This window comes from Pyrus communis, chromosome 12 (genome assembly GCF_963583255.1).
Source record: "Pyrus communis chromosome 12, drPyrComm1.1, whole genome shotgun sequence".
NCBI lineage: Eukaryota > Viridiplantae > Streptophyta > Magnoliopsida > Rosales > Rosaceae > Pyrus > Pyrus communis.
The window spans coordinates 6,851,937-6,864,196 of record NC_084814.1 but is presented as its reverse complement, the minus strand read 5'-3'; the positions used below and the strand labels follow the sequence as shown (position 1 = coordinate 6,864,196).

The 12,260-nt window shown below is 40.9% G+C and overlaps 2 protein-coding genes across 2 annotated transcripts; one reads left to right on the top strand and one right to left on the bottom strand.

The window, feature by feature from the left end:
* Positions 1–973: 973 nt before the first annotated feature.
* On the bottom strand, positions 974–3,103 carry LOC137709975 (uncharacterized). The gene is made up of 4 exons (XM_068448950.1): positions 3,018–3,103; positions 2,097–2,628; positions 1,549–1,620; positions 974–1,396 (listed from the first exon to the last, which is right to left on the bottom strand). The coding sequence occupies exons 1-4, from the start codon at positions 3,101–3,103 to the stop codon at positions 974–976; spliced, it is 1,113 nt and encodes a 370-aa protein (XP_068305051.1).
* A 6,192-nt stretch (positions 3,104–9,295) lies between these two features.
* Positions 9,296–11,135, top strand: LOC137709974 (uncharacterized). Its single transcript, XM_068448949.1, has 4 exons — positions 9,296–9,550; positions 9,693–9,792; positions 10,091–10,434; positions 10,581–11,135. The coding sequence occupies exons 1-4, from the start codon at positions 9,296–9,298 to the stop codon at positions 11,133–11,135; spliced, it is 1,254 nt and encodes a 417-aa protein (XP_068305050.1).
* Positions 11,136–12,260: the final 1,125 nt, after the last annotated feature.

Below are 12,260 nucleotides of genomic sequence, written 5' to 3'. Positions count from 1 at the left end.
TACTCAACCTCACGAACATCCCCATATTTTTAAAATAATTTTTTGACCTCTCACGTGCCGCCACGCACTGGCCACGCGTGTGGAAACCCTAACGCCGTTAGGGAATATTCCGTTAAAACCATAACAGAAGTTAACGGCCATTACCTGATGCTGTTAGAATACTCCATTAACTCTAACGAAATATTCACCTCCTTCTCCAGTGAGCCTCGCCGGTCGCCACCGTCCGCCGTTGTTAGCGCTGCTGTCTGCAACTCGAAATTTCGTCGGTTTCTGGAAAAACCTCAAACCTTAATATCTTCTTCATTTCTTAACCAAATTCCATTAAATTTGTACCAAAATGAAGTTTACAACGAGTAGAACAAAACCTTACCATTTTTGGAACTTAAATCCCGACGTCCAAAACACTTCAAAATTACTCCCCAAGCTTCATGAAGACGTCCTAAAGCTTCCTAGAACCTTAAAAACTTCTAAAAACCTCACGATCACTTGTGCATGAATAGTGCACCAAATCGGGGTTCCATGGTTCTCAGGTTTTCAAAGGTTTCACGTCCAACCAACACCACCAATCGACTCCTGAGCTTGAAAAGAGTCCAAAAACACCAACAAAAAACACGATTCGTGCCAGAAATGGTTGGATGGAAGTTGTCCGTACGATGAGGAAGAAAATCGAAGAAATCCGAGAGAAAGGAAAGAGAGAGAGAGAGTCACGGGGGAAAAGGATGGGTGTGTGAAAGTGCGTGGTCCAGATGGCAGCCCACCAATAAAAAACAAAACAAACCAAACACCCTACAACACTAATTAACATCCAGGGGCAAAATTGTCATTTCACACTAATGGTACAAATGATTCAGGACGAGCTGTCACAACCTACCCACCTTAAGAAAATTTCGTCCATGAAATTACACAACAAAACAAACCATTAGTAATCATAAAACAAGAAGGGATACAAATCTCTCATCCAATGCTCTGTCTCTCAACTAGCCTCCTCTACTGAGTGATTCCTCCACAAAATCTTCACCAAGCACACTGTCTTGTTCCTCATAACCTTATCTTTCCAGTCTAGAATAGTCACCGGTTCCTCGTCGTAAGTCAAATCAGGATTAATTTCCAACGACTGCGAAGGTAGCACATGCGATGGATCTGAGACATAGTGATGAAGCATCGAAACATGAAATACATCGTGCACTCGAGACAACTCTGGAGGTAACACAAGTCTATAAGCTACCTCGCCGATTCGCTCAATGATCACGTACAGTCTGATATACCTGGGACTCAATTTCCCCTTTTTCCCAAATCGTACAACACCCTTCCACGGCGATAGCTTCAAGAATACCCAATCACCTACTTTATAGGTCTGATCGATGGCATGTTTGTCCACTAAGCTCTTCTGACGATCCTGGGCCACTTTCAGGTTAGAATTGATTACTTGAATATTTTGGATAGTCTCATCCACTATCTTTGGGCCCTCCAAAACTCTTTCGCCTACCTCTGACCAACACAATGGCATACGATAGGATTTACCATACAATGCCTCGAAAGGTGACATACCAAGGCTCGAATGGTAGCTATTGTGTAGGCAAACTCCATCAGATCCAGATGTTTATGCCATGCATCGCCAAACTACAAAACAAAGGATCTCAGCATATCTTCCAGTGTCTGAATGGTCCTCTTAGATTGCCTGTCTGTTTGAGGATGATATGCCATACTATACAGTAATCTCGAACCAAAAGCTTCTTGAAATGTTGTCTAGAATTTAGAAGTAAATCTTGGATCTTGATTAGAGATGATGCTGACTGGTACACTATAGTATTTAACAATCTTCGACACAAAGAGCTCAGCTAACTATTTCAGGGAAAACTTCTATTGAACTAGAATAAAATGCGAGGACTTGGTGAGCCGATCAACCACTACGCAAACACCATCATAACCATTTCGTGTACGGGGAAGCTTATACATGAAATCCATGGTAATATTTTCCCATTTCCACTGTGGAACGGGAAGTGGCTGCATCCGTCCAAACGACTTCTTTCTCTTGGCTTTAACTTGCTGGCATATAATACATCTGCTAACATACTCAGCAATCTCTCTTCTTATACCCGACTAATAGTAAAATGGTCGTATTGTATGATACATTTAGTACTCCCCGGATGCATAGCATATGCCGATACGTGTGCCTCATCCAAAATATCCCTCTTTAACTCCATGTTGTTCGGTATAAACATAAGCATGCCGTCTGATTCTCGAATCTGAAGATCTCTCTTTCTCCCCTCATTTCTTAGTTGAATCAGCTCTTGAGTTTCATCGTCATCCATCTGTGCCTCGAGTATACGGTCGATCAAAATTGGCCTAACTTGAAAGTGACCAAGTAAGGCTTCTTCTCGAGCTTCCACTTCTAACTTCACTCTGTTTGACCTTAAATCAATAAGAAGAGGAACACGGCTTGTGTGAAAAGCGTCAATTCTACCTTGAGATTTCAGACTAAGTACATCAGCCACCACATTTGCATGTCCCGGGTGATACTCGATCGTGCAGTCGTAATTACTTAGCAACTCTATCCACCTCTGCTGGCAAAGGTTCAAATCTCGCTGAGTAAACAGGTACTGGAGACTCTTGTGATCTGTGAAGATCCTACATCTCTCACCATAAAGATAGTGTCTCCAAATCTTTAGTGCAAACACGATCGCCGCCAACTCAAGATTGTGAGTAGGATAGTTTACCTCATGAGGCTTCAATTATCTCGAAGGATAAACGATAACCCTGCCGTGTTGCATTAGTACGCAGCCCAAACCATTCAACGATGCATCGTTGTAGATCTTAAAGTTACCACCATCATCTAGAAGTGCTAACACTGGTGCATGAGTGAGACAGTACTTCAATTGTTGAAAACTCTGCTTGTAACTATCGTCCTACTCGAATCTAACGTTCTTCCTGGTTAACCTCGTAAGTGGTAACGCAATAACGAAAAAATCCTGAACAAACCATCTATAACAGCCTGCCAGACCAAGGAAACTCCATACCTTAGAGACGGTTCGTGGCTGCTCCCAATTTTCCACCGCTGCAATTTTCTAGGAATCCGCCTGAATACCCTGAGCTGAGATAACATGGTCCCAAGAACGCTACTTGATCTAACCAAAACTGACATTTACTGAATTTAGCGTATAACTGATGCTCCCTCAGTTTCTTCAACACTAAAGTAAGATGTAGCACATAATCTGCTTTGGATTTGGAATAAATCAAAATGTCATCGATAAAAACAATGACAAACCTGTCCAAGTACTTCTTAAACACCTGGTTCATCAAATCCATAAAAGCAGCAGGTGCGTTAGTTAACCGAACGACATCACTAAAAACTCATAATGACCATATCGGGTTCTAAACGTTGTCTTAGGGACATCGTCACTCTTAATCTTCAGCTGATAGTAGCCAAACCTTAAATCGATCTTCGAAAACACGCAAGCTCCTAGTAGCTGATCGAACAAATCGTCAATTCGTGGCAATGGATAACGGTTCTTAATCGTCACCCGGTTCAGCTGTCGGTAGTTTATACATAACCTTCAGGTACTATCCTTCTTTCGCACGAACAAAACTGGAGCACCCCAAGGCGAAGTACTAGGCTATATAAAACCTTTATCTAATAACTCCTACAACTGAATTTTCAGCTTTCTCAACTCAACAGGAGCCATCCGATAAAGAGTCAAGGATATAGGGTCTGTACCTGGTAATAAGTCGATAGCGAACTCTACGTCATGATCCGTCGGCAATCCCGGTAAATCATCTGGAAACACGTCGGGAAAATGCCTGACCACTCTAATGAAGCGTTATTATTTAATACAACATGTGCCAGATATCACTTACAACCCTTCTGTAGGAACTTTTTGGCTCTCACTGCCGAAATAATGCCGTGTCTCACGTCGCTACGCTCACCAACAAACGTAACCATAGGTAGCCCTGGCAATGAAACGTAACTTTCTTCTCATAACAATCAATATTGGCTCGATTAAAGTGTAGCTAATCAGTACCCAAAATGACATCAAACTCAACAATATCCAACGGAATGAGGTTAGCTGGCATAACCTCATCCTCCACTAACACTGGGCACCCAGGGTACATCCAGGCCACCTGACACATCTCTCTTCTAGGCATCGAAAACTCTAACTCAAATCCGAGAGATGTGGGATTAGGTTGCGTCAATTGAGTAAATGTATGAGAAATAATTGAATAAGTAGCACCACAATCAATCAACACTCTAGCAAAGTGACCGTGGATATTTAACGTACCTATGATTAAATCTGGGTTGTTCTGGGCATCCTGCATGGTGAGGTTATGAAGACGGCCCTGATGCTGCTGCCGACCACCTCGACCTTTACTTGACTGACCACTACGTCTAGGTGTACCACGGCCCTGACCAATCTATCTTAACGACCCTGCGCTGCTAGAAGCAACCTCCCTCTGCTGAGGCTGTACTCCCGAATACCATTACGATCCACCAGCTGGATAATGAGGATATGGGGTATACCCTTCAGGGTATTGCTGATATCCGCTCTAGTAGCCACTCAGATAATACGGATCCTAAGAATACGAGTACGGCACTGCTGAATAAGGGACAACATCTCCCTGGTAATGGTAAGTACCCCCACGACCTGTCTGACCATAGCCGCTCGGCGTTGGAGCCTGCTGACTAGGAACTGGTGGTGGTAAAGAAGGCATTTGGGGCCTTTGCTGACCCTGTGGACAATTTGATGCCCGATGTCTAACCTGTCCACAAGTAAAACATCCTCGACTGCCCTGTCTACACTCGCCAAAGTGTTGGCTGTTACATCTCTGACAAAACGCAGCTCTTGAACCACCAAAACTGCCAGCATCTCGCTACCTCTAAAAACGTCGGCCTCCAGCAAACCTACCACCTCTACGTTGACCCATAGAACCAATGCTTCCCCTGGACGAACTAGAGCTAGCCCCGCTTCTTTTCAAACTCTGAGTCTTCCGGGGTCCCTGAAATGCTTGACCTTTACCTCTATCGTCTTTCTTTTGATTACCATTCTTCTCTTCTTCCTCACTTTCACTAGGCATATTCTCAGAATCCTCAATCCTTAACAAAATCTCATAGAACCCCTGATAAGTATCACAAGGAGTAGTGGTCGCCATAGAACGCCACTTCTTCTTAGTACCCAATTTGAAACGACAAAGCATCTCAATCAGATTAGCAGCAACTTTCGGATGATAATGGGACAAATCAGTGAATCTTCTGTAGTACTCATTCACCGTCAACTTCCCCTGCTTCAAATCAATAAATTCTTGCTTCTTGCGATCAATATACTCAGGGGGAACAAAGCTTTTCCGAAATAACTGCTTAACATTTCCCATGCGGCAACTTCCTCTAGGGCCAAATGGCAAACCGCCTATCCCAACCAGGATGCCGATTCTTTACCTAAGAACCATGAAGTCATCTCTACCCACCTTTCACAAGAAAGATTCCCTTGACTTGGCAACACTAGAAAAGTCTTTTCAATATGCTCAAGCCACCGCTCAGCTCCCTCATAACCTTCATGACCCTTAAACTTATCCAGCTTTAGATTATACATGGTCTCGAGAGGAGTCCTCTAAGGAGGGTGGAGCGTAGACTAAATCGCATGAGCTATAAATTCCCCCAACTGAGCTATATCAGGGAAATTAGGCTCAGCTGAGCGACATGGTTCTCGACGAGGCGGCATAATTCTAACAGAAAACACCAAGAATAATTAGAATACTCACAAATAATGCAGGACTGCCAAACCTAGGCTCTGATACCAAACTGACACACCCCGATCCAAAAATTAGGGTGTGCTGGCCGTCATGTGAGGGTGACGTAGCCAAGTGCGCAATGTTGAAGTAAAAGAGTGAAAATACGAGAAAATTAAAGTTGACAAGATAATTACAATACAAAGATCAGTGAGTGCTAGTGACAAACATAAAAGGAAAAAGGCAAAGTAAAAGTTCAAGTATCCTAGGTGCAGTCCAAAATAAACAATACTACACAAGCGTTAACTAGAAAGTCATACATTGAGGGTGCTCTGTCAGAAATGCCTCGATGCCTCTTTCGTCACCCACGTCCTAGCTACCTAAAACCTGGAAGGGCGCAAAACAAAAAACATGAGTGGGCAAAAACAAAGTTTTCCAAACCATTTCAATACCAAGTAATAACCCCTCTCTATGAAACCTGTATACTTTCCAGAAAATATTATACGTACTCGTATATCAAATCATGCTAAAATGATAAAGCTCAAATATGCCATGCCAGAATATGCCGTGTCAGAATATCCAAACAAATAGTATAAGTATCAAGCAGGTGAGATAAAACAAATCATAATATGCCAGTAATTTCAGTACGTCAGTCGAAGTCACCTAAAGTGACCTGTACGGCTGAAACTATAGCTCCTCAACCACTATCCTGCACACGAGTCGGAACCACCTAAAGTGGTCTGTATGATAGGCTAGTGTATATAAATACGCTCAGTGCTACAATCACGTGAAGGCTGTGCGATGTATCGCAAGTCACCTACGAGTTGGAACCACCTAAAGTGGTCTATACGACAGGTTGGCACCTACCTTGGATCCAAGGTGAGCGTACGATGCGGGAGGTGAACGATCACGTGAAGGCTAGGCCCTACTTTGACGGAGCACAATCACCGGGGTGTAGGAATATAAGCTATAACTCAATCTCATCAACACCACATCTATCACTAACAACATACTCACCTAGCTTACCTGAGCGTCCGCGGCACCAAAGCATAACCAACATAATCACAATAATAATATCGACGATATTCGACATGGCATTTCAATTATAAAACCGTTAAAGCGTAATTTCTGGAAAGATACCAATCAATATATATATATATATATGTACTGAAAACAAAAGCCCACTTACTGATACGTAGAAGGATCGTAAGCCCCGAGCCTTGCGTGGCTGCGCTCGTCCTCTGGATAGTCCTCACCTATATGCGAAACAACTATATAAACGTCAAATTAACGCACATAACCAACCTTAGGTAATAACTTCTCATACATTGCTCAAATAGGGTGTTTGAATATACCAACAGGCTCTACTCAACCTCACAAACATCCCCATATTTTTAAAATAATTTTTTGACCTTTCATGCATGGCCAAGGCAACACCAGACGTGCCGACCACGTGCAGGCGCGTGCCTGGCACGCGTGTGGAAACCCTAACGCCGTTAGGGAATATTCTGTTAAAACCCTAACAGTAGTTAATGGCCGTTACCTGACGTCGTTAGAATATTTCATTAACTCTGACGAAATATTCGCCTCCTTCTCCGGTGAGCCTCGCTGGTCCCCGCCGTCCGCCGCCGCCAGTACCGCTGTCTACAACTCGAAATTTCGCTGATTTCTGGAAAAACTTAAAACCTTAATATCTTCTTCATTTCTCAACCAAATTCCATGAAATTTGTACCAAAATGAAGCTTACAACGAGTAGAACAATACCTTACCACTTTTGAAACTTAAATCCAATGGAATCTCATCGGAGGAACCTCGATAATTCGGCCAAACCTGCATGTCGAAGAACTCGAGCTTCCCGACATCCAAAACACTTCAAAATTACTCCCTAAGCTGCGTGAAGACGTCGTAAAGCTTCCTGGAACGTAAAAAACTTCTAAAAACCTCACGATCACGTGTGCATGAACAGTGCACCAAATCGTGGTTCCATGGTTCTCGGGTTTTCGAAGGTTTCATGTCCAACGAACACCACCAATTGACTCCTGAGCTTGAAAGGAGTCCAAAAACACCAACAACAAACACGATCCGTCCCAGAAATGGTTGGATGGAAGTTGTCCGTACGATGAGGAAGAAAATGGAAGAAATCCGAGAGAAAGGAAAGCAAGAGAGAGTCACGGGGAAAAAGGATGGGTGTGTGAGAGTGTGTGGTCCAGATGGCAGCCCACCAACCAAAAACAAAACAAACCAAACACCCTACAACGCTGATTAACGTCCAGGGGCAAAATCGTCCTTTCACACTAACAGTACAAATGATTCGGGACATGCTGTCACATTGTATGTACATTTTCATATATTTTATAATTAAATACTTTTCCTTGGTTAATTAATTATTGTTTGGAATTTAATTACAATATTTATTAAAAAATTTAAAAATAATATTTTTCACCAAAACAATAAAAAGGGGTTCGCGCGACGGAAGATTCTACCTACGTTTCGCAAAGGCTCCTAAGTCACTTTAGCCGACGTAAGGACATGCATCGCACAAAGCCACTTTGCGCGACGCATGTTTCTTCATAGTCGCGCAAACCCTTCTGCCACTGCCTTGCCGCGACGGTTAGTGCGCAACTAAGGTGCCTTGAGCTAAGTTTTGCGCGATGTTTATTGACTTTGTGCGACGAAGGACCTACGTCGCACAAATTGTTTTTGTATTAGTGATATGGATTGGGCAGAAAAAAGAAACAAGGTATTTGTGTCCTTTGTTTTTATCTATGTTCATTTTGTTTTCTTTATATTGTTTGTTAATTAACCTACCATATATTTCACCAACTGACATATATTTCATTGTTGTTTTACCATTAAGAGTAAAATGGAGGGTGCCATCATTGCAAGGTGTGTTTTCAAAAACACAATAACGGCGATTCCAATATGTGCTGACACCTCTTTCATGGGATTCTGCTCCTAAGTGTGTTCGCGGTTTGATGAGCTCATAGTTGGGGAATTCCAAATGACTTATGTTGTCCCTGACCATCCTCCCTGCTTGTTAAAATCTGATTTAGATGTGCATGTGTTACATTTGTCATGTTATAATGACAAGCAAAATTCAGTGATTATTATTGTTAACGAGTGTCAATCACCATGTGAAGGTAATAGTGGTGTTAATGGGAATGGATTTTCCTTTAACGTTTGGGATGGTGCTACACCTAGTAATACCAATGATTTCATTGGAAAATATGATGCACCACTGCCACAAACTTATCTATCTCACCCTTGGAAAACCTATTAATCGGGTTGGGCAAAGGTTTACTAGCGGGGTCTCTGAATTTAGAGACAAACTTTGTAAGTATTCCATCGAGAAGTGGTTTAGCATAGCTTTTTTAAAAAATATAAAGGAGAGAGTGACAGCCGAGTGTTCTAAAAAACTATCTGAAGGTTGTATGTGGTGGGCGCAATCCACTTTGTGCCACGTCAATGGTTTTTTTTTATTTGTATTCGTACATTGAACAACACACACACTTGCAGCAGATTGATTCGTGAACGAAAGCGTGGCATGATGTCATCCAAAGTGGTCTCATCCGTTCTCATGGAGCAAGCTTCTTCCAAGCCAATGTTGAAGCCGACTGAGATCGTAAAGGATTTTAAGAAATATTATGGATTGGATGTTTCGTACTATAATGCGTGGTACGAGAAGGAATCAGCCAAAAAAATGATGCATGGTGACGAATCATTGTCATACAATCACTTGGCTTGGTACGTCAGAGCAATTGAAAGTTCAAATCCTAGCTCACATTATGTGTTGGAGTGCGATGCGGAATCTTCCCGATTTAAAAGGATATTCGTATCTTTCCATGGTTGCATAGAGGGATTTACGTTTTGTAGGTAAATTATGATTCTTCGTATTTTTTTTACATCATTTCTCATTTTACATGAATTGCATATGTGGCAACTCTTAATTTACCTACCCTTATATTAATTCCAAGCCTATGTTATTTCTTGATGGAATCAAGAACAAATACAAGGGTCACTTGCTTGATGGAATCAAGAACAAATACAAGGGTCACTTTCTTGATGGAAACCAAGGTACTTATATCCAAATATGATATATTTATTTTTTATTTTATTTTCTTAATACATTTGTTCAATCATGTCTTACATATATATGGAGAACATATAGTCCCTATAAATTATGTGTGTGTTACACACTGTATATGTTCATCAGTATATAAACTAGGTCATTTTATTGGAAGATTATCTACTGCTATGTATAAATTTTATTGGTGTCAATTTATTTTTTCTGCCTATATTTTAACAAACTGTTATCAGGTTTTCCAGTTCACAATACTACTATATTTATAACATACTGTCTTATATGAAACAGGTATATATCCTTTAGCCTTTGCGGTTGTTAATTCTGAAAATGAAGAGAACTGGTCTTGGTTCCTCCAAAACTTGTCAAAAATCGTCACTCCTCAAGGAAGAACCATTACATTCATATCTGATCGACAAAAGGGGTTGATCAAAGCTGTGGCATCAGTATTTCCACAATCACCGCATGCATTTTGTTACCACCACTTGAAGCAAAACATACTTCTTAAGTACCCATCCTCCCTGGGTAAGTCGTATCGCGACTGGATCATTCAGCTTTTTGGGAAATGTGCATATGCTCCTACCGAGGATGCATTTGAAATGCATCTCAGGGCGTTAATGGAGGAAGGTGGTGCTGTAATGAGGGACTTCTTGAAAACGCTTCCAAAAGAAAATTGGGCAGCCGCTCATTTTCCAGGCCCAAAGTATAGCGAAATGTGTTCAAACGTAGCTGAATCCTTCAATGCATGGATTGTCGATCAACGTTTTTGCCGATATACCAGATGCTTGATGGAATTAGGGCCAAAATCATGGAGATGAATGCACAAAGGAGGCGTGTAGCTGAGGGTTGGAAAACTTCCCTTTGCCCAGAAATGGAGACCATTATGCAAGATTTGTTGGAATGCGGGCGCCATTGGGATGTTGGTCGTTCAAGTGAGTTTTTGTTTGAGGTGCACGGTGAGGACTCTGTAATGGTTGATCTCCAATCTCGCACGTGTAGCTGTAGAATGTGGCAAATCAAAGGGTTTCCCTGTGCCCATGCACTTGCTGCTATACTTAAGTCGGAGGGGAATCCATATGAGTACGTGGAAGACTATTTCATGGTCCATTTTTTTAAGAGTTGCTATGATATACCAATTGTTCCGATTCCAGATATCGATAGGTATGCACAGGAGGAAAATGAAGAAATGCTGATTAATCCACCATTGACAAAGAAACCTCCCGGAAGAGCAAGGGTGAAGCGAATCAAATCATCGGGGGAGCGGACAAGGCTTGCATGTTCTAGGTGTGGAACCCTGGGTCACCACAACAGAAAGACTTGCACTGCCGAAATATGATATAAACTTGCTCGGGGCTTTTCACTGTTTGTGTTTTTTTCGTTTTTGTATTCGATTTTCTTGTTTGTTTTATGTTCAATAAAGAATGCCTCTGGCATCTCGATTGATAGCCACCAGGATTAGCTCTTCGTTGTTTTTCCATGTCATCAATGTTATCAAGAAGTTTGTTTACACATATAGGTTCATATCTACCAAAACGGGTTTGAATTGTCATAACTAGGATTAGATGCAGTTTTTTCTTCCCTTACGCTTGACTAATTCGGACTTTTCCTTTTTTTTTTACGTGCACAACAATTTACCTACCCAATATGAAGTGCTGGTGATATCCGTTTTAACAAGGATGCAAATTATTTGTATATATACCAAACATATATAACAATACATTTTTCGACCAAAAGAAAATCCAAATATAATAATACATGGATGTGAATGATGGACTTATAGGTAAATTACAGATTTGATACAACTCTTACGTATATGTCAAAACACTCCTTATATGGAGGTTGGCACCGGTAAATAAATTGTATTCCAATTATTATCTTAGTTTCCAACATGAAATATTATGAGTAGGCAAAATAAATAATTCAGCGTCAATTTGAAGGCAATATTATTGGAAAAGGATTGGCAAAATAAATAATTTGTAGGCAAAATAAATTATGCTACACCCATATCATATATTTTGAATCAAGAAACATTTGTTCAACTTGTAGGCAAATTATTTTTCCATTTTTGTTACATATGTTAATCAAGTTTTAGTATGAGTGCGCATAATAATTTTTTAGTGTTATGCATCAAAGTTCATGTTACTTTTATTATTGGTCGATTAATATCCATACATTATTACATATGTTTGGTAAATACAAATAATTTGCATCTACACCAGGAGTGTAATTCGGTAGGTACATTGTGCAGTCCGTAACATAGAAGGAAAGAAAAAGAAAAAAAAAATAGAGGTGGTCCGAAGTATTCAAGACATAAGGATGAAAATACTAAATCTAATATGGGTGCAGCATAACTTTTTTTTTTTTTTTTCCCGTATATATTGAAATTATTTATTTTGCCTACGCATTAATTTCTGCCAATCCTTTTCCAATTATATTGCCTTCAAATTGACGCCAAATAAGG